This window comes from Ziziphus jujuba, chromosome 2 (assembly GCF_031755915.1).
Source record: "Ziziphus jujuba cultivar Dongzao chromosome 2, ASM3175591v1".
NCBI lineage: Eukaryota > Viridiplantae > Streptophyta > Magnoliopsida > Rosales > Rhamnaceae > Ziziphus > Ziziphus jujuba.
This window is the reverse complement of record NC_083380.1, coordinates 31,725,721-31,739,218: the sequence shown is the minus strand read 5'-3', so window position 1 is coordinate 31,739,218 and position 13,498 is coordinate 31,725,721. Positions and strand designations below refer to the sequence as shown.

General features: G+C 36.6%; 1 protein-coding gene across 1 annotated transcript; it reads left to right on the top strand.

The window, feature by feature from the left end:
- The first annotated feature begins 7,796 nt into the window (after positions 1 to 7,796).
- Positions 7,797 to 8,812, top strand: LOC132800794 (disease resistance protein RPV1-like). The gene is made up of 2 exons (XM_060815091.1): positions 7,797 to 7,991; positions 8,090 to 8,812. Exons 1-2 carry the CDS (start codon positions 7,797 to 7,799, stop codon positions 8,810 to 8,812), a joined length of 918 nt encoding a protein of 305 aa, XP_060671074.1.
- The last annotated feature ends 4,686 nt before the right edge of the window (positions 8,813 to 13,498 follow it).

Here is a 13,498-nt window from a genome sequence, read left to right as displayed (position 1 = left end):
CGTTGGAAGGTCGGTGGTATTTCCCTGGGATCAGGGCTTGTCTAGGGTTCCGAGGAGGAATTCTGGACGGGTCCTAACATCCGAGATACAAGACCCATGTCCGATGTTCGAGATACAAGACTCCTATCCGATGTCCGAGCTACAAGACCCCTGTCTGATGCTCGAGGTACAAGAGCCTTGACTGATGTATATGAGAGATGCAACCTAGCATTGTATGATCCAATTACTTTCTATGACTCAAATCAGTTCGAGACATGGCGAGAGGCCATGAAAACTGAAATCAATATGATAAACAAAAACAAAACTTGGGAATTGATGAACAAACCCCAAGGCAAAAAGGCCATTGGAGTGAAATGGATTTTTAGGACTTAGCTTAATGCAGATGGTACAATAAACAAGCATAAAGCAAGATTGGTAGTTTAAAGTTATGTGCAGCAACCTAGTATTGATTATGGAGATATGTTTGCACCAGTTGCAAGACATGAGACAATCAGATTTCTACTAGCACTTACTGCTAAAAAAGGCTGGAAAGTTTACCATTTAGATGTGAAATATGCATTTCTAAATAGTTACCTGCAAGAAGAAGTATATGTTAAACAACCTGAAGACTTTTTTGTTCAAGGAAAGTAAGATAAAGTTTATAAACTGCATAAAGCTCTTCATGGCTTGAAACAAGCTCCTAGAGCTTGGTATAGCAGAATTGACTCACACCTTGTTGGAAAGAGATTTAAAAGGAGTGAGAACGAGCCTACTTTGTATATGAAGTCTGGTTCAAATGATGGAAAATTGATTGTTTCTCTATATGTTGATGACTTGTTTGTTACAGGAGGAGATTCACAAAGTGTGTTGGAGTTCAAATCTGAAATGGAAAAGGTGTTTGAAATGTCAGATTTAGGAGTGATGAACTACTTTCTTGGCATGGAGATATATCAATTTAGTCATGGCATTTTCTTATCCCAAAAGAAGTATGCTGTGGAACTACTCAAAAAGTTTGACATGGAGAAGTGTAATCCAGTTGACACTACAATGGTTTACAATCAAAAATTTGAACTCGAAGATGGTGCTGTCAAGATTGAAGTTTCAACCTATAGAAGCCTTATTGGAAGTTTGTTGTATTTATGTGCTTCTAGACCTGACATCATATTTTCTGTGAGTTTGCTTTCTAGATTTATGCATGCTCCATCACATATGCATTATTCTGTAGCTAAAAGAGTGCTAAGGTACATTAAAGACACCATAGACTATGATGTTTGGTTTTTGAAGCAAGAAGAAGGCAAGTTGATGGGCTATGTTGATAGTGATTGGGCTAGCAGCATAGAGGATTCAAAAAGTACTTCAGGGTACTTATTTTCTCTTGGTTCAGGTCCATTTTCATGGAGCTCACAAAAATAAGGTTCAGTTGCTCAATCCACAGCTAAAGTTGAATACATTGCTTCTGCAGCTACTTCAAATCAAGCTTTATGGCTAAGGAAGTTACTTGTTGATTTAAATGAGAGGCAAGAAGAAGCTACCATTATATATTGTGACAACAAGTCTGCAATTTCTATTGTTGAAAATCCAAGTCAACATAGAAGAACTAAGCATATTCTAGTCAAATATCATGCTGTGAGAGAAGTTGAAAGAAATGGTGAAATGAAGCTGGTTCATTGCAATTCTGAGGTCCAGCTTGCTGATATTTTGACAAAAGCTTTGCCAAGAAACAGGTTTGAAATATTAAGAAATGATCTTAGTGTTTCCAGCAAAAGTGCCAAGGAGGAGCGTTAGTGTAATGTCACTTTTGTTGCTGTCATAAGTTGCTTTATGATGATTAGTTACTGTACTTTCAGTTTTTGGTAAAAACACTGTTGTATTAGGTAGCCAAAGTATGGCTTATCTTTTGGCTATATGATTAGTGCAATAGTAAGTGAAAATTATATGGTTTACTGTTTCTGAAAACTTGTGTTTATATGTTCTATCCAAAAATGAACGAGGTGTGTTCACCACACCAGTTTAAGCTTCTTTCTCTTTCATTTTTGCTGTGTTTTTTGTTTTAAAAATCCTACAGTTTACATCTTGATCATTGTCCAAATCTAGTTGAGATTCATGAGTCTGTTGGGTCTCTTACTAAGCTGGTTGTAATGGACCTTCGATACTGCAACAAGCTCAAGATTTTCCCAAGTAAATTGGAGTCGAAATCTTTTAGCACATTGAATTTCCGATGCTACTTGAGACTCCAGAGCTTCCCCATAATTGCTAGCGAAATGGAATATTTAACTAGCATAGATATAATTGGCACAGCTATAAAAGAGTTGCCTTCGAAATTAGAGCTTTTAGTTGGGATGGTAGAGTGCGACAACGAATATTTTTCTGAAAAGCTTATTCTTATTCAAGGTAATAAATATAAGTTAATGCTTCTTGAGCTACTTGATGAATCTCCTTTCAACAATGTCGATTCAGACATCCCATTGGCAATTCTTGATCATAAAATATTACTTGATCTACACTTACTAAGAGAAGCCATATCTAACTAGGATGAAAGGTATGGCAGACTAGAGCCCCTTGATACTGTTCTTCAATATCATCTTCTATCTGAAGTGGATTTCATCATGTCACCTAGTAGCTTTTCTAAGCTGAAATGGTTAGATCTATCTAAACATAAGTTTGTCAGTCTTACGTCCTTAATGGAATCGATGGAAGTTATGATGCACATCTCCGGAAACAACCAGAAGCTAATTTCTAATTTACCGCCTAAGTCCATAAAGCATATATTCCAGCGAAGAAGAAGCTTTATAGATATAATAGAAAACTTGTGTGGATGCTTGTTGGCTACATGTCATGATTTATGGATATAATAGAAGCGTGAGAGAGTAAGAGGAGAGTGAGTTTTCTTGGAGCAAAAGAAGGAAAAGATCTCTTCTTCCATATGTGCTGGAATGTGCTGGTGTGTGCTTGTAAGTTATTTTGCTGGACAATGAATATCTTATTCCTTGTTTGCCCATGGATGTAGATTGTCTCATTGACAATTGAACTGCGATAAAATCATGTGCTTCCTTGTCTATTTTTGCCATTTCTTCTCATTTGTCTTTGTTATTATGACTTGTGCTACTGAGTTTAAATTTAACCTTCTACATATTGTGTAAAGTCTCACGGACTACGTCTAGCAATTTTTGATAGACCCAATGCATCAGTGGATAGTTGCAATTGCCATCTTAGCTGTGACTAAGACCAATAACCGACTGCTAAAGTTCATGTGGGTCCTACGGGGGGACCGGGCCTAACAAGCCTCTGGCTCACATGATGAAAGTTAAAAGGACAAGGCCACTAGCATAACGCTAATAAGAAAGAATTGTATTATTATTATTATTTTTAATATGGAAGATTAAAGGTCGAACCATGTCCATTTGGTTACATCTCTAGAAAGTCCTTTTACCTTTCGGTGCGAAATAAAGATGGACCTTCGTGGAAGTAGCCTATAAATTACCGTTTAGTTTATTTCCTTTGCTAATATTTTAAAAAGAAGCAAACTTATTAGAAGCTAAAGTTTAGTCTTGGCAAAAATACTTCCTGTACAATAGCTGAATTTTTTATGGATCGCTTGCTTGACTACATACGACGATTTTACTGAATAATTTTCTGATTCCCATCTTTTAAACAGATCAGAAACTTCCCAAATAAAAAAATAAAAAAAGGAGGGAATATGTGGCTTCCTTTATCTCTCTTCTACAGTGATCTTCTACAAATATTTTTATCAGTTGGGAGGAAATAAAATTCCAGAAGACTGGGTCACTACGTGTGAGATCCGTGTTAATTTCCAGATGCTTTTTTTTTTTTTTAATTCTATTAAATACTGTTAAGACTTATCCAATGCCATGGTATGTAATTATTCAATTTTTGTCATTATTATTATTATAATTCACAATATAAAGTTCTCAATGTTGACTTTCCTTACAATTAATACAGATATAAAAAATATATGTGCATCGAGTACTCTCCAATCATGATGAAGAAAGACTTCTAGTCAACGTCGATTTTCATACAAAACCGATCTGAATTGGTGAATGTGAAGAGATGGATTAGAATATAGGGAGGGAAGGCATCTTATTGAAATTAGCACTCGCTAGTCAAGAAAAAAAAAAAAAAAAGCACATAGCAAAAAGAATATTAAGAAATGAAACAGATTTGTTCGAGTTGGTCATAAAGCAAGTCTTTACCTAATTTTTGTTCTCCGAGTCCAAATATTCCCTTGTCCATCTTCACAGAAGTTACATTTAGCATAGCATCCGTATAAAATAGGGTAAATAAATAAATAAATCAATAGAATATTTAGCATTTATGCCTCTCAATTATTATGCTTTTGTATTTTGATCTCTGAAACTTTTTTTGATTAACACTTTGATCTTTGAATTTTAATTTTTTTTGCACTTTAGTCTTATTTTTTTATTTTATTTTATTTTTTAACAATTTTAGGCAGTGTACACAATGCACTTTATGCAACATGCAAATATCTTGTAGGGTATTGTAATTTCATTGTTTTCTTGTTGTAACAAGGACACTAAACTGTTAAAAAATAGATGAAAAATAGTTAAAAGATAATAAATGTATCAAAAATTGAATTTTAGGGGCCAAAATGGGAAAAAAAAAATATGGGGATCAAAGTGCAAAAGTTCAATAATTGAGAGTCAAAGGTGCTAAAAACACCCTATATAAACACCAATGACTTCAGCATCTCCATTGAAGTAGGCTATTCCAATCTATGTTTATCATCTGATTATTGCATTTAGTGATCCATAAAAAGCTGAGAAAGCTGAATTAATTACTTGTTCTTGGTATGGCTTACTTGCTTCCCTCCTCCTCTTTTCCCTCCTCCTCTTTTTCTAGTAGCCACGGAGCAAGACAGCATGATGTTTTCTTGAGCTTTAAAGGCATAGATACGCGGAACAATTTCACAAGCCATCTTTATAGAGCGTTGCAGCAAAAGGAATTCAAACTTTCATTGACAATGAAGAGCTGAGGAGGGGAGAAGAAATTTCAACCTCACTTATCACGGCTATCAAAGAATCAAAGATATCAATCATCATCTTCTCCAAAAACTATGCATCTTCGTTGTGGTGTTTGGATGAATTAGTGGAGATCTTTAAATGTCGAGAATCACTTCGACAACTGATTTGGCCAATATTTTTATATGTGGATCCTTCTGATGCAAGAAATCACCAGGGCAGTCTTGGAGAAGCATTAGCTCAATATGAAGAAAGTTCCGATAAGAAGAAGAAGGAAAAGCTGCCCGAGTGGAAGATCACTTTGAATAAAGCTGCCAATTTATCTGGATGGCATTTAGACAATGGGTATGTGAAGTTTCTTATCAACTCACCTTAATCCATCCATCATATTGCATTTGTTAATGAATTCTAGTCCAAACTAGGGTAAATTTCAATATATGCTCATCTAATTTCATTTGTTTTCTATCATATTATTATTATTATTATGTTATTTGTTGAAATTTATTTCTTTCATATACATATATGCCATAATTGTGACAAAATGTATTATACCGTAAATTACATAATGACTAAAATCTCCATTTTACCCTCACAAAATATAATCACATGACTATTTTTGAAAGTAAAATTTTATATTTATATCAATTAGTTTCTCATCGAAATATATTGATGCATTTTTTATTAGGGTTTTCTTTATCAGTTTTTAAATCTATTTAAGAGTTAAGATTTAAATATATTTTGATGATCTAAATGAGTTGAGTGATATATTAAAATCTTATAAAAGTAAAATAAGCTTTATCTGAACTCATTTAAATTCTAAAAATAATTTTATATTTCAACTTTTAAAATAATTCATAAATTGAAAAATAAAATTGTAATGAAAAAATTCTAGAACTTCCTAATAGGAGAATTCTCTTAATATCTTAAATGTATAATAATTTTTTATTAAACAAAATTGAAAATTAAATATTATAACTAGTTGGGGTTACTTATAACTACTTAATAGAGAGATGGGGAAGGTGGTTCTGTATTTTGCCCTATATTATATTTGATCAAAATCTGCCATTAATCATATTTTAAATCACAAAAATACAAATGTGTTTATATCCCGGGGGGGGGGGGGGGTGTGGTTGGGGGTTATATATAAGTTTTAGTCACACAGTCAGATATTTAACAGATTGTACCCTTGGTTATAATTAAAATTAAATTTATAGTCACGAAAAGTTAAATCCTTCTTGTAGCTGTCAAGTAAATTGCTATGTTTAATTCCTACACCCACATCCATGGGATACAGTGGGTAGAGACACCTCATCCCTCTTAATGATTAAAAAAAGAAAAAGAAAAAGAAAAAAATTCTTTACGTAGCTATTACTTTTGATTAGAAAATTTTATACTTCTAAGCGTCTGACATGTTGGAAAAAAAAAATTTATTTTGCAGTGTTGTGTTGCGTGTTTTACCATAATAATCAATTTATTTTCTCATATATCTATTTAAAGTTTTCCTCTTGCCGCCTTGCGGGTATTTCTTAATGAGCAGAGATGAATCTCAATTGATCCAAAGAATTGTTGAAGCCGCACTGAGCAAATTGAATCGTACACTTCTACATGTTGCCAAATACGCTGTCGGAATTGAATCCCCTCTACAAAAGTTGGCTTCATTAATAAATGTTGGAAAGAAGGATGTGCGATTCATAGGCATCCATGGAATTGGTGGGATAGGAAAAAGAACCATTGCTAAAGCTGCTTTCAATAGTTTTGCTGATGAATTAGAAGGTTCTAGCTTCCTTGCAGATATTAGAGAAACATCCAAGCAACATTTCGGTTTTGTTCAGCTGCAAGAAGCGCTTTTGTTTGACATGCTTGGGGATAGAAATTTGAAGGTTGGGAATATACATAGAGGTATCAACATCATAAAGGAAAGGCTTTGCAACAAACGACTATTTCTCATTCTTGATGATGTTGATGAACTAGATTAGTTGGAGACATTAGCAGGAGGACATGACTGGTTTGGCTCCGGAATTAGAATCATCATAACCTCTAGAAATAAACACTTGCTAACCACTCATGAAGTTAAGAGAACATATAAGGTCCGGAAGTTGAATTATTTGGAAGATGTTGAACTCTTTAGTTGGAATGCGTTTAAGAGGGAGGAACCTGTTGAAAATTACCATACACTCTCACATCATATCATACATTATGCTAGTGGCCTTCCATTAGCTCTTGTAATATTGGGCTCCTTCCTGTGTGGTAGGAAAGAAGACCAATGGCGAAGTGCAATACATAATTTGAAAAAGAAGCCGGACAAGAAATTATATCAAATACTTAAAATAAGCTATGATGCTTTACAGGATGATGAGAAGGCTCTTTTCCTTGATATTGCATGGTTCTTTGTTGGCGAGGACATAGATTATGTCATCCAAGTACTTGGGAGTAGTAATTTTTGCCCAATTATCGGAATCGGAGTTCTTTCGGATATGTCTCTCATAAATAGTGAGAACTGTAAGCTAAGAATGCATAACTTGATAGAAGAAATGGGTAAGGAAATTGTCCGCCAGGAATTCCTTGAAACTGGAAAATGTAGTAGATTATGGTCTCCAGATGATGTTTTTCACGTTTTCTCAGAAAACACTGTAAAACTCATCTAAAAAGCTCCTTTCCAATAACTTCTAACATATGCTGTTACATATTGTGTTTTTTATATAACTATTAGACTGTTTTACTCCCCTCTAAACTATTTAGGGAACAAATTCAATTGAAGGAATTGTGCTGAAGTTGCCTGAACCGAGAACTCTATACTTGAATGCTACATCATTCAAAAACATGAAAAGGCTTCGAGTACTTATATTTGCTAATGTAGTCCTTTCTGGTACCATTGAGTACCTTCCGAATGAGTTAAGGCTAATTGAATTGCTGGGATACCAGTTTCCCACACTGTCCTTCAATTCTGGTCCAAAACAACTTGCTCTACTCCACATGCCTTACAGCCATATCCATCAACTTGACAAAGGATTCAAGGTACAATTGTTATGTAAATAGTTCACTATAATGACATTGTCATGTTCCAGAATAGCTAGCTAATTTACATTTTTCCCCTTTTTATCTTCTATCTGCAGAATTTAGAAAGATTGAAAGTTTTGAACTTAAGTCACTCGAAATTCTTAAGAAAAATTCCTGACCTATCAACAGGACCCAATCTCGAGAGCTTATATGTTCATTATTGTACAAGTTTAGTTGAGATTCATGAGTCCGTTGGATTTCTTACTAAGTTGGCTACATTAGATGCTCGATGCTGCAGCAATCTCAGGATTGTTCCAAGTATTCTGGTGTCCAAATATTTTACAACATTAGATTTTACAGGCTGCTCGCAACTCCAAATGTTTCCCGACATTGTTGAGAAAATTGGATTTATAACAAGCCTAGATTTATCAGGCACAACAATAAAAGAGTTGCCTTCCTCAATTGATCATATATTTGCGCTCAGGGAGTTATGCTTATCTGATTGTAAAAAGGTTGTGCACATTCCATCCACCATTTATAACCTAGTGTTTCTTGATGTCCTTGATCTTAATGCTTGCACAAGTTTCTCTATGTTCCCAAACTATGACCAAGAAATACATGGTGCATTTGAGCTCAGAAGGTTAAATCTTCAAAATTGTTATATATCAAACGCGGATTTTCTTGGAACTCCTTTTAGTTTTCCCTTGCTCGAATGGTTGGACCTATCTGGTAACAAGTTTGTTAGTCTTCCCTCCATTAGTAAGCTTTCTAAGCTTTCAGATCTTAGTTTAGCTAATTGTCGACAACTTCAGGAAATTCTAGAGCTTCTAGGACGTTAAATTAATTTAAAAGCATGCCACTGCAAGTCATTCGTTGAGATTCCATGGGAGATAATGGCTAAGATCATTTCCAATGACACAGTTAGTCTCTGTCTCTCTTGCTCTTTCTCTTTCTGTATATATATATATATATATTATTAGAAATTTTAGGATCTAAATATACATAATAAATTCCATAAGTCATAAATTACTAACTTCCAAACGCAGCCATTGATAAATTAGATCTTTAATCCTGCAAAATAGAAACAACATAAAGTAGTGCCTATGGACACACTACTCTCAAACCACTTTCAGATTTCTGAAAACCCTAATCTCAAAAATATTGTATGGTATTCTTAATGTCTGCTTGCCCTAGGCCATTTAAATAGTCTCTACAAGTCAGACTTATCCATTAATTTTGACACAGATAAAATAATAATAATTTGATAATATAATTATACTAGAAAAAATATGGATAAGTCAATGGGCTTATAAAGAGAGTTGATCCTCCAGTTCAATGGGCCAACTGGAGTGTTATAGAGAGTGTGTGACCAAGGACCCTACTACAAAATAATAAAATAAGCCAGTCCCATTAATGGCATAAATAAGCCCTGTAAGTGAGTAATTGATTATGCCAAGCCCACAAATATTAATTTATTCAACATTCTCCCACTTGGACTGCATAATCATCATCATATAAAATCCAAACTCACTTACTATAGAATCTCTCGAACCATAATGCCATTTCATCCAAATATATAGTATACCGACAGGGCACAACAATATACTAGACTAGGCAGTAGAGATTCTCTTAGTAAATCTCCCAAAACATTATACCATTTCAACTGAGTACTTTGTGTAACACCCCATCCCAAATCACATCGGAATCCGTGCACGTTGACAGAGGTTGACCGTTGACCAGGTGGTCCAAAGTTAACTTTTTGTTCCAGTTGGAATTTCTAGTTGACCAGGGTACCGTGGCGAAGTGCATGATGCCCCGAGTTCGTAGATTTTTTCTTCTTGTGTAATTTTGTTTTGACTCTTGTATGGTTGTAAAGTCCTCGTTGATATGAGTTCATAGACTAGCGGCACGCTTAAATTGGACATCTGGTTAAAAAGTTATGGATGTTTGAAGTTTGCTGCATACCGTAATATTTTATTATATCTGGCTTAAGTGCACAGTAATGCCACGTGTCATCACCTGATTGGTTCACGTGGATGAACAGTGTCACCCACGGTGGCTTTTTTTTGGCAAAAACGCCGGGGAGGAGAGAGAGAAAGCCGACCGGCCGCCGGAATCGTCCAATTTTCTGGCCGACCCTTGCTACATGCGCTGGCCAAATGGGAGCGCCTTTCCATTTCCGGCCAAACCCTGAAATTTCACGATTGACGGTCTCCGGACGCGCCCGGATCGAGGCAGCAAAGCTCGGCGGTGATTTTTTCCTCCATTGCCGGCAACAGCCGTTTGCCCAGTTTCCGACCATTTTTAGGCCACACGCACCAGCCACCCGTCACCATCTCCTCAATTCCGGCCTACCCACCAAATTTCACGGCCACCGGACCTCCGACGCACCAGGATCAGAGCATTTTCCGGTGAGGCGGCGAAAATCTTCAAACCCCGATTTATCAGCCATCCAGCCTCCGTTTGCCTCACCGCCGGTCCCGTTGGAATCCTCTCCCCTCGATCTACAAAACCGCCAAAAATCTCACCCAACGGCCACCGTACACGCCGCCACCGGCGACGGTTGCTAGTGACCGCGGTGGTTCGCCGGAAGTCACTGTTCCGGCGAGTACCCAGTTGCACCGCCGGTCCCTGTCCACTGATTCCAACCTCCTAAATCCAAATCTGGCATCCTTTTCCGCCAATTCATGACGGTTTGGGAGAATTGAGGAGTCGAATCCCGAAAGCTTTCCGGCGAGATTCCGGCCACCTTAGGTCCGATCTCCGGAAAGTAAGACCGAATCCGTGATCCTCATCACTCAAGCTTCGATTCGGTATATTACTCGTAAATTTTAGTTGTCGTTTGTGTTCGCTCCCCGGGTACCGATTTGGGAGTTACCCGATTATAATATTAATATATTTGGTTGGTGTACTGTGGATGTTTTATGTCAGGACCCGTCCAAAATTCCTCACCGAAACCCTAGACAAGCCCTGATCCTAGGGAAACCCTACCGGACCCTTCTATGGAAAATCCGGCAGAACCTCCCCTAAGGGATGGACTTACCACAAATTCCTGCACTGAAAACACACTTCTATAATGTCCCCCTTATTCCTCCCACAATACTACAAGTTGATTCCACAAATTTCAGCACTCCAAAAATAAATACAGTAATTCAGTGCATAATAAATACATAAGTGTCCCATACAGTATACAGAGCTTAGTGAAAGTAGTACTAAGTATAGAATACAACAAGAGAGAAAGAAGTATTACAACTGCAATCAAAGAAGATCAAGGTACTTCACGAACTAAAACAGCGATGAAGATCAAGTCCGCTCCGGATGAACACCGACAACCTGGTACCTAGAGGAACAGAATTTGAAAATATGAGATGCTAATCATCTCAGTGAGTGACCCTATCTACTGTATAATTATAATACCACGATAACTAAGTAGATAAATAATAATTAATTAGAACTAATAATTTCTCTCAAAACCCTTATGATTCTCTCGGTTGGAAAAGTTCCCCTTTTAAACCTTTTCACAAAACCCTTAATTCGTATTCCCCGAAAACCAAGACATCAAATAAATACCAGAAACAGTAATAATTATATTTTTAATTCCAATACAACTTCAAAATATTTACTTTAAAATCCCAGTTCTGAAAATCACTTGATGCACCCACTATATACCAGTGGCGCCAACAGTACCCAGCGTCCCAAGGTACCGCCAGACAGGAGGTTATAGAAAGAAACCGGCATACAGTCGCGTGGCGTCCCACTGCGCTGCTGCTAACTGGTGTCACGGCCATGGAGGGGCGGCCTACCCTCATCCGATGGCAACCACAAGACAACCTCATAAAATCACCCCCGCGCTACTCACACCCACCTGCGCGCTAATCACATCCGTGTGCACACTAACCATATCACATATAAACAGAACACTAGTACGTGCACGGTGCATCTAAAAATCATAAAATCCACATATTTAATTTATATATCAAAAATCTCAAATTTTCCATAAACATAACGGGTTTATTCCATCCAATTGAACCCGGAAATTCTCCACAATTTTTTTATAATCAACATCATAAATTCCATGAAAATTCAACTCCACCAACTCCCAAATCCACCAATTTAAATATTCACATTTTCCCAATAGCATAAATAATTCTTGAAGTATAATAATTAAATCACATAGTATCCCATGGGCATACTTTATAAAAATTGAAGTCGCCAACATAAATAAATATTTTCCTTAAAATATTTGAAAATCAAATCATGCCCGATTTAATGTTAAAACCACAAGAATTTCGCAATCCTCAATACCATAAAATAATTTTCACATTTGCATAAATTTATATAATGCATATTTTCTTTAATCAAAATAAATTCACCAATAATTCCACAGTAAATCAATTAAATATTTGGCACATAGAATTTAAATTCCAGTTATTCAAATCACATATAATATGCACCAATTTAATTCCCAAAATTAATTTGAAGGTAGATCACTCATCTGGAGCACGCAATTAAACCACGATCCACTATGGGATCAATTCCACGTCTCACCTGTGTTCCTAGAACACAATTCACACACAGTCAAATAAATTAATATTTTAATCGGATAAATAAACGTTAACCAAAATGGTCGAATAATATACCGAATCGAAGCTCGTGGAACGAGGATCGCATTACCGGTCTCCATCGACCCCAATTCCGCCAGAGGTGGCCGGAATTTGGCCGGAAAGCTTCGACCGATTTTCAATTCCTCGTATCTTGCAAACCGCTTCGAATTTTTGAGATTGGAGGCCATATTTGAACTCAGAGTACCCAAAATAGGGGGAGAGGGGTGGCAATTTGGACTGGGCTGGCCGAAAAACACAAGAAAAGAGGAGAGAGAAATTTTTCCGCCCGACGGCTTCTCCGGCTTGATCGGGGCGCGTCCGGTGGCCAGTGACCATGAAAATTGGCGGTCGAGCTCGCCTCCTCCCTCCGCTCATCACTGGTCGGTGCGTGTAGCTTATGGGTGGCCGAAATTTGAAAAATACAATGAGGCCGAGAAGGAGAAAGGAAAGGAAAGGAAGAAGGAGAAGGAAGAAGAAGAAGAAAGAAGAAGAAGAAGAATGGCCCCCGTGGCCTTTTTTCCCACGTGGGGAAAAGAAAGAAAAAAAAAAAGAAAAAGGAAAATGAAAAGAATTAAATTAAAATTAATTAAATAATATTAATAATAATATTATTATTTAAAATAATAATAAAATAATATGATATTACACATGGTTGACATGTGGCTTCTCAACATGGTGACACATGGTCACCTGCATTAAGTCACACGTGGCACATTGTTACACGTTCAAAAATAATATTAAAATAATACAGTATTTGAAAAACTCTACAGGTCCATAACTTTCAAACCACATGTCCAAATCGGACGTGCCGCTAGTCTACGGACTCATATACACGAGCACTTCACAACCATGCATGAGTCAACGCTCAACCTTGCATGAATAAAAAGTCAACTCCGGCACCTCTTGGACAGTTTGGACCTC

Excerpts from the sequence above, each read along its gene's own strand:
- LOC132800794 (XM_060815091.1), top strand. The coding sequence starts at position 7,797 with ATGAAAAGGCTTCGAGTACTTATATTTGCTAATGTAGTCCTTTCTGGT. Across the intron at positions 7,992-8,089 it reads AACTTGACAAAGGATTCAAG|AATTTAGAAAGATTGAAAGT; the intron begins GTACAATTGTTA and ends TTCTATCTGCAG.